Source organism: Sinocyclocheilus anshuiensis, unplaced genomic scaffold, assembly GCF_001515605.1.
Source record: "Sinocyclocheilus anshuiensis isolate Anshui unplaced genomic scaffold, SAMN03320099.WGS_v1.1 scaffold1095, whole genome shotgun sequence".
In the NCBI taxonomy this organism is placed as follows: Eukaryota; Metazoa; Chordata; class Actinopteri; order Cypriniformes; family Cyprinidae; genus Sinocyclocheilus; species Sinocyclocheilus anshuiensis.
This window is the reverse complement of record NW_015544226.1, coordinates 98,104-107,978: the sequence shown is the minus strand read 5'-3', so window position 1 is coordinate 107,978 and position 9,875 is coordinate 98,104. Positions and strand designations below refer to the sequence as shown.

General features: G+C 37.9%; 1 protein-coding gene across 1 annotated transcript in view; it reads right to left on the bottom strand.

Moving 5' to 3' along the window:
* Positions 1 to 9,875, bottom strand: part of LOC107697343 (lissencephaly-1 homolog B) — a 61,540-nt gene that overhangs the window by 39,189 nt on the left and 12,476 nt on the right. Inside the window, exon 2 of the mRNA XM_016498084.1 lies at positions 3,504 to 3,755. Within this exon, the coding sequence (XP_016353570.1) occupies positions 3,504 to 3,535 (32 nt within the window). The 5' untranslated portion in view covers positions 3,536 to 3,755. The remainder of the gene's footprint in view (positions 1 to 3,503; positions 3,756 to 9,875) is intronic.

Genomic DNA, 9,875 nt, shown 5'->3' with positions numbered 1-9,875 from the left:
TTAAATCACCATTGGTAGCGAGATTTATTGTAATGCTTTTTTCCTCAGTTGGTCAGAACAAACGTGGCAGACTTGTTAAGATGACAATATCCGGTGAAAATGCTTATTTGAGTCATATATTCCAAGACGTAGGCTAGAATCTGTGAATACAAAGTACAATATCCACACCGGTGTGGTGAATGACTGCCACACATACTCCTCAAAACATTAGATTCATCCGCGCTGGAGCCGTGCCGCCGCACAACCCACGCAAGGAAGATAATTCCGCACACAGCTGCAATTGCAGGTTTTCAAACAGAGATGGCGACAAAGAGGCAAAACTTACAGACTGCAGCTTTAAATGTTTAAAAACCAGCTAATTTCAAGATGCTGACGTCACGTCTGGTCGTCACGTGGTTCACCCGCAGTGTATGACGCTCAAATCTCAAGACATTCGGTTTGACGTTCGATCGGTCGGTCGTTCGAACGTTTGATTTTAGCACGGAGTACGCGCCATATATTTCTCTGTTCATGCTCCACTTCATCTGCTAGTGAATTCAACGATCTTATCAGATCTCCAGCCGCCATGTTTCGAACGATCCAAACGTAACACGCTTCTGCCAATCCCCGCCTTGAAGCAATGATTGACTGAGGGTGGGCGTGTTTAAATGTAAATTTAAAAACAGAAATGCATTGCCATTTTGAATATTGCATTGCCATTTTGCATATTAAATTGAATTTTGCAACCTGTATGCTTCCATACTGTCAGCTCTTGTGCAAAATAATACGAGTGGTCCTCCATTTGTTCAAATATTTCTTATACTTCTTCTACGAACGACCTCTGCTTCTAATTAACCACACGATGACGACTACTACTACTACTACTACTTTGTGCGTATTCAACATAGCGACGATGCAAGCTGCCTCTAAAAACACAAGGAAGAAACGAAGAAGAACAACAGTGACGAAACACACTCTGTAGAGTAGTTTGTCCGTTTAGGGCTACTGTAGAAACATGGCGGCGCAAAATGGCGACTTAACCATAGAGGGGGACCCGCGGTGTACGTAGATAGAAATTGGTTATTCTAAGGTAATTAAAACATAACTGTGAATTTTGTAAGGTACTTATACACCACTGAAAACATAGTTTAGTATGTTACATTGCATTTCTGTAAACAGATTCTCAAAAATATTACACATTGCACCTTTAAATGCGCCATCCAAAACAGGTCTACAATCTTTTATTTACTTTGCATCTGCTACAATGCAAAACAACACGCATTTCTCAACATCAATGTTAACAAATGAGAGTTCACATCGGAAACATGAGCAGCATCACATTTCCAATGCATACACTCTTATTTACATTGTCAACACATTTGTTGTTCATCCTGCACTGCTCACAGATACTCCACTGTTGTTGCACTTGTGAGCGATCTCTAAACGGTCAGGACGCTGCGCTTGACTTGCACTTTTTTTGTTTCAACCACATCACATTAGGCATGGGACGATAACCTGATAACCTCAGGTTGGTACGAGCAGTCAGTGAGAGTCAGCTGTGTGTGGGATGGCCGAAGGAGGTGAATCCCTGGAACTTTTCCCCCCGTCGAAGATGATGTCTGCCATATGGGAATTTTAGTGCCGATCGCTAAATAAATACTTCCAGGTCGTACATAAACTATATATCTGTGTCATCTTAATTTCTCCCTCTTTCACCCCCGACCAAGAAAGAGACCAACCTGCCGTTTGTTTTAGTGTTGAAATAAATACTATTTGGCTTGCTACCGAGGCAGATAACATGGCTAATTAACTAGCTAACGTCAACTAGTTTCCTCCCTCACGTTACTTCACAGAGCGAGGAATAGCAGACTAAAGTTTTTGATTATTGAGCTGCAGGTTTAGGCTCACTTAAGTGACTGCATTTTTTTTTCCATTTAAAAGGATTTTTATTTTTTTACAGAAAAGAATTTATGTTCTGATTATTGTTGAGCTGCAGGTTTAGGCTCACTTAAGTGGCTGCACTTAATTTAATTAAGAAGAATTCAGTTATTTATTTTAATTATTTAGCCTGACATGTTTACTGTTCCAAAATGTTCTATGTTTCTTAAAAATAAAATGTATTGTGTCCAGTGGGAAAATAAAAGTTGTTTTTTACCCAGATATTTAAAAAATAAAATTTTAGAGCTGTAATCGCAATACCGTGATATTTTTTTTATCTAAGGTTATCATACCGTCAGAATCTCATACCGGCCCATGCCTACATCACATTATTAACAGTGATTTTTGCAAGGTCATTCGGTGTAGAGCAGAAATTACACACTTTAAAGAAAAATGTAAAGCATGATTTAACTTCAGCGTAGCGATTATTAAGTGAGCTGCTGAATTACAATCATTGGCCTCAACTAGTTAAGTCTTTTGATGTTTGTAATACTGCTTTGGCTTAAACGCTTCAGTACAAGCTTCCAGCAATAACTCTCCTTCCAAACAAGGCTCATCAAGTGCTCATCAAACATTAGACAGAACTGCCCGTTCACTCTTATCATAACCTTTCTTGACACAGTTTCTTCTTCATCACTGTCACTCTTTAAATAAGTGAATGGAGAAATTCACAGATTTCTGGTGCACCCAAGATTACTCAGAGACCCCCAGTGCTATGCGAAACGTGAAGAACATACAAGGATGGTCACGCAATTATGAACCCCTCCTCCACTCCTCAGTCGTGAGGCTTTATGAAATATTAAAGCTAACTAGCTGTCGCAGGATGCTCCCTGAGGCACAGGCAGTCGTGCTTTTTATTAGTGCACTGAACTGCAATTGATGTGAAGTTTCACAGGGTGTAATCATTTTATTTGATCGCATATTGATATCTACCCATTTCACAGCAAACACTTACCATATTTTCAGGAATATAAGTCACTTTTTTAAAATCATCTGAAACATTCTGCAACTTGTATTCCAAAGTGGCTTATATAACGCAATTAACGCCAATCATGCAAAGCATGCACAAAGTGAAGTCATTAGGACTCATGCCGAATATGACAGGTAGGCGAGCCCACATTTATTTGTATAGAGTTATTTCCCACACTCTGGCAGTTTCAGTTTCTCTTTAAATAATTTTTATTTAAACTGTGTGTTTATAGTAAATGTTGAATGATGAAAATGATGAATACCACCATAATTTATGCTTGTTTTATACTTACATTTTTAATTCCTGTTCTGAATACAGGCAAGTTTAAAGGATGTGGAGTGAGGGGAACTAAAATGTTTTTGTTTCGCTTTATTTAAACATTTACTTTTATTTAACGGTATTTTACATAATTTCTGAACGTAATTAAAAAAAAAAAAAAGTGTCTTATACACTGGTCCGACCTATCTGTGTTGCTTTTCTCTAAACAGTGCTATTTTGACCCTGTGTGACTTGTTTTCTGGACAATATGTTAAGTGACAGAATTTCAAATATGGTAGACTATTAATGTGACAGATACAGATCTGTATATTTTGAGTGCATGAGAATTCAGACTCACAGTTCATCTCGTTGCCTCTGTGACAGCACCATTTTAGCAGGAGAGTGGGGGCGCTGTCTCTGCCCCAAGTAGGGAGCTGGCAAACAGTCCCGAGCAGCTCCTCAGCAGGACAAATTGTTGGATGAGGCACGCAATATCACACTTTTGTGCAAACTGATGTCACTTTTGCAGCTTGGAGACTTCGTCCACAGCGACACACAAGACAAAATTGATGACCCACTGGAACTAACACCAATTTGATTCACTTGCCATCTAGGGAAAATGAGAGGGGGAAAAAAGAATAAGTAGAAAAAGAAACAAAAGCAGTACATACAAGATAAATGTGAAGTGGCAATAATTCTGACCTTGACCTGACTGAAGTCTAAAATGCCTTCAGCCATTTAGCCAGACAAAAACCTTTACAAACACAATAAAAGAGGGAGCCATTATTCATCTATTAGCATTCTTACTCACTCTCCAACTTATATTAAATCAAACTGGAATTCTGAGCATGTGTGCTCACAAGAAACCATCATGGCCAACCCAAACATCTACAATAACATTTAGCCCCTCGATGACAACCAGACTGGAAGTGCTGGAGGTGGCGTGGCGTAAATCTCCTCTGCTAATCCTGAGGGGATGGTGGTCCAATTAAACAGTTGTCCAGACGAATAGTGGGGTGATGGGGACTGAGACAAGACTTTGTAATCCTTTCGGTCGGTTTTGACAGCCCGTAAATATCCACTCTAATCTGTGCAGTGCAAACTAAAATAGCTTGACGCAGGTGAAAAATGCCTAATCTGGCCTTCAGAGAGCAGATGAGATATCCAGACATGTGGCCATGTTTTGGACTTGGGAAAAAATATCAAATATTATGTTTAATGCAGTTCATTCTAAAAATACATTAATACAATTTTCACTTCAACAGCCCTTTCATTTGGATGCGACAAGACATTTTGCTGCCATTATCAAAACAGTTTATGACCTGGATGGGGATTTAAAAAAAAAGAAAAAAAAAAAAGAAATGCCTTACGTCTCTGAAGTAATTTAATTGTAATTTTTTGGCTCTACTGCCAATACATATCCTTTGAGGACATTCACAGTAGTTCTCTTTAAACCAAACCCAAACGTCTTTCATTTGACCCCAAGCTGAATATTCTTTATAATCACAATGTACCTGAACTTTTATGTACTTCGGCTGTTATTATTATTACACTGAATATTCAATATTTCAATAGTAATTGCTTTACATCCATCCTCAAGTCTATTTTTGGCTGAAAACTGAAGGAGGATTTTTAAAGCGGTAATTCACACAAAAATGAAAACTGTCACCATTTAAGCACCATTTACTCATTCTCATGTCGTTTCAAACCAGTATGAGCTTCCATTTACCATATTTGATGTGCTCTATGTGTGTGCACTGATTAATGCTTGTGTATAAAAGCCTAAATGAAATCTGTAACTAACTGCACCATGGTATTGTGGCAGAAATGTGGGATATTCATATCGAATTTTATTATATTATTAATATAGACATGTATTAAATGTATTAAATGAGTAATGAAATATAAATACATTATTTTTGTGATTAATCTGTAGCGTCTGTGCATTTATACGAAATGTATTTAGACTACTGTTTTCCATACAAATACCTAGAAACCATATAGTTACATTTTGTGTGGTTTTAACTGTGGTTACCATTATCTAAAATGTATGGTACTATGGAAGACCAATGGTTTATTTTAATAAAACTCAAACAGTCAGAATAATTACATTTCACAATATAAAAATGAGGTTGTTAATTTTTATAGATCTTCCTGTTTTTGATAATGAACATAAATTTACATCTGCATCATAACTCAAGCTACTACTACTGTCAACTCAAGCTACTGTCAAATGTGTATTTCTAAGAGACAAAACATTTAATATCGATACTGCAGCCTGCACTGCAAACTGTGCTGAAGATATGTCAAAGTCAGGGGACACAAATGAACACAACTGATTTGAAACAAGAAATTAATTTTTCTATTAAGATATTTACAGTATGTTAAGGAAAAATGACTTGAAAAGTGTAAAGAATTAAAAAACGTGAAGTGTTTGTCATGTTCGGACCATAAAGAGTAGTTTAAAAACACAATTAACAGTCTGGTTTCTACAACTTTAACTCAGGACCAAAATTCTGCCTTTAAACTTAAAAGAAATAAAGATTTGAATTTTATTGTGATAATTATTGATATCGAGTGATATGAAAACTTTATCATGATAATTTTTTGGCCCTATCACCCAGCCCTAGTTATACGGATGTCTTTTTGAGAAAATAATAAAGATATCTTCATTTGTGTGTTAAAGATGAACAAAAGTCTCATGAGTCTGGAACGACACGAGTGATTACATTTTCAGAATTTAAATTTTTTGGTGAACAATCACTTTAAGTCTTTTGTGTATAACTAACAATAGTTTGAAATGCACTACTGCCTAACATAATTAAATATAAAAATCATGTTTGGAATAACACGATTGTGAAAATAAAGTTTTGAGCACTTAGCGTGCTCAATTTTTCTATTAAGATAATTAAGTTCTATTAAGTTGGCCCACATGCCAACATGCCAACCCCTCAGAGGACCTCAGATGATGCCAACCCTGAAACAACATACAGAACTACCAAATTTTGCTATAAGTTTGATTGCATCATATAATAATTGCTGTTAATAGTGTTCATCGTCTGTTTGATTACGTCTTTAATTGATTTTTCCATACATTTCTGCCATATGTTTATTAACTGACAGTCTCCACTGATAAGCTATTACTAAATATTGTAGAAACCTAATTTGCTGTAAAGTTGCTTTGCAACGATTTGTATCGTGAAAAGCGCTATACAAATAAACTTGAATTGAATTGAATTAGCGTTCTCGTTGCACATTTCACAGTTCATGTGGAACAGTCAAAAACAGTAAATTGCTCTGAGGCCACTAAAAAAAAAAAACTATCAAAAGCCCTATACTATGGAAGAATATTCAGTACTTTTTTCAAAAGCAATTGCAAATTGTATTTTCAATCGTGTTTTCCACATGTGGACGCATAAATTGTGACAATCCAAATGCAACTGCAAATCTTGCATTACCGTTTGCATTTTCGCTTTCGCGAACGCACAGTGACTGCCACATTTCAAATGAAAAAGCAAAGTCCATTTGCAACTGTATTTCCCATGTCTTATGAGTTATAAGCCTGTCATATTTAAATAGCAATATTAATTACCACATTTGCTTTTTCACTCTCTCTGCGTCGTGCATTTAACCTGCAAAAACTCAAATGGAATTGCAATTCCTTTTGCATTTGAATTTCTGATGTCCACACGGAAAGCTGTCAATCAATATGAGGGGGCGTGTTTGTATTGGGAGGTGACGTCACTCACAGAGAACCGTGCCCAATCTTTGATCAATGGAGGTAATCGGTAAAGGCTCCGCTAAAGGCAGCTGCTAATCAATTCGTGCCCGTGTCAACGAACAGACAACCTTCTTGGCACAATACATAATTCTGTCTTTTTAACCCCAAATGCAGCGATTATCCCCTGCTAACAGCGGGAGCAACAACGGTACGCACGATAGGTCAATATTCACTTTTTTTACCCCAAATGCAGCGATTATCCCCTGCTAACAGCGGGAGCAACAACGGTACGCACGATAGGTCAATATTCACTATTACCCAAACGCTTTTCACCGGTCTCAACATTTCTCCCCGTTTCTCTCACTCCGATTGATGCAAGTAAACAGACAGTGCAATTCTACACTTATTACAGTACATTTTATTCCTTTCTTTTAATCTGTAAAAGAGCGCGTCACACCTGCCTCAACATTTTTTACTGTTTGAAAAAAAAACAAAAAAACAGTGCCAATCTATATTTATTGACCCATTTTCCACCTTATATATTTTATATTATTTCATATTTGAACTGTTTTAATCCATTATGGAGCACGCGTCCTGTGGACCGCGGCACCAAAGCATCGCGCAAGTCTCAGATCTCTCACTGTGTACAGCCATCTGACACTGCGATTGATGCACATGATTTTTAATATTATGACAGTATATGATATATACAATACATGACAGCTGCACCTAGATCGTTGGTGTAAACTGAAGACTCATCTAGGGTAGGCAGAGCAGGAGTAGCAGCATTGTCCGTTTTGTCGCATGCATCAATTGGAGTGTAAACAGACCAAGAGATCTTGAGGCAGGTGCTCTATTATAAGATGGGAATAAGATATAGGTGGCAAATAGGTAAATACGTGCAGATTTGCACTGTCTGTTTGTTTATGTGCCTCAATCGGAGTGCAAACAGTAAAAGATCTTGAGGCAGGTGACGCGCTCTCTATTACTACGGAAGTTCTAAGCGGCCATGCATTTTTTTTTCCTTCTTGTTTTCTCGTGATCACGACTTGATTTTCTCACGAACTCAACATAACAAAAGGTGTTCTCCAAGTTACACAACTGCGCCAGCAGGTGGCAGTATAAAACTACTGATGGGGAGTTGTATACTGTATATTAGGGCTGCACGATAAATCGCATGCGATATTTAATGCGCATCTTAAAAATCTCCATCACCTGGGTGCTTTCACATTGAAAGAATCGCACGAATATGAACGTGGTTTTGCGCAGCTCATCAGTGAACAACGGCTCTGTGTAGTTAATGCTGCTCAATGTGAAAGCACGCAGGTGATGGAGATTTACAGCTGATTACAGAACCGGCTTTCTGACAAGATGCGCATTAAATATCGCATGCGATTTATCGTGCAGCCCTACTGTATATCCAATATAGCTGTACGCGTTTGGGACAGAGGACCTTCTTCGTGATGGCTATAATTTATGCAGTTCATTACTGACATTTAATTAAACTTATAAATGTTAAATGCTTGAATAAATATGATAATTTTGCTTGAAATTGTATATGTTTTTGTTACGTTATTACTGCTGCACGACTCACAGTTTCTCATTTACAACGACTTATTTGTAATGTGCATCTTTCTTATTTTTATCTTTCTTGTCTTTATTGTTAATAAATGTATATTAATAAGAAATGTGATTGGCATATGTGTATAATTTAGTTCAGTGATGTTATACAGTGTTGTAGCCTAATCTTTTGTATTTTCTACATTTGTAGGAAACCATAAGTGTAGAATTGCACTGTCTGTTTACTTGCATCAATCGGAGTGAGATAAACTTGAGAGATGTTGAGACCGGTGAAAAGCATTTGGGTAATAGTGAATATTGACCTATCGTGCGCACCGTTGTTGCTCCCACTGTTAGCAGGGGATAATCGCTGCATTTGGGGTAAAAAAAGACAGAATTATGTATTGTGCCAAGAAGGTTGTATGTTCGTTGACACAGGCACGAACTGATTAGCAGCTGCCTTTAGCGGAGCCTTTACCGATTACCTCCATTGATCAAAGATTCAGCACGGTCGTCTGTGAGTAGTGTCGTCACCTCCCAATACAAACATGCCCCCTAGTATAGTCCCGCCCCCTCACATTGATTGACAGCTTTGCGTGTAGACATTGGAAATTCAAATGCAAAAGGAATTGTAATTCCATTTGAGTTTTGGCAGGTTACATGCGCGACGCAGAGAGAGTGAAAAAGCAAATGTGGTGATTAATATTGCTATTTAAATATGACAGGCTCCAACCCTCTACATTGCGAGTAAATCACTCGCATATGCGATTAATCTTCACTATGGGCGACTAAATTATGTCTAATATTAGCCAATGGCTAATAAATTCTCAGATTTTACTCGCCAGTGTGTGAGTTGGAGGCTGAGTATATGATTAGCACAGATATATTTTCACTCACAGAACACTCTGACTGAGCGCTTCAGAGTAGAGACCTGCACGGGACGGATTTTTCAGTCCCGCTCCCGCCCGTTCCCGCAAGATTCTGTCCCGCGCCCACTCGCTCCCGCAAAAATATATCTTATCTGGTCCCGTTCCCGCCCGCGACATTCATGTTTTGTCCCGCTCCCGCCCGCAAAAGCCCGCATAAAAGTAATCTATATAGATTGTTTTAAGTACATTGAAGAAATTTACATGAAATGGTTCTGTAACATCTCCTAAGCTCCACAACATCCCAGCATAAACATAAACTACTACCGATAAAATATTTGTTATTTAGACTAAGCATCAACATTCACAACCACTGTTATTTTTTACGGAAAGCAAGCATGGGCTGCTGCGTGCATGGTTTGGCATGGCATAATGCAAGCAGCACACTTCCTTTATCACAAAAAGCTGACATCTCAGTTAATCGCGATCTCATAAAGCTCTGTTATAACACTAAATATACTAAATATATGCACAATGAATCTTTCACAGTGTCTACACTTCGTGTGTTAAAATGAGAGGATTC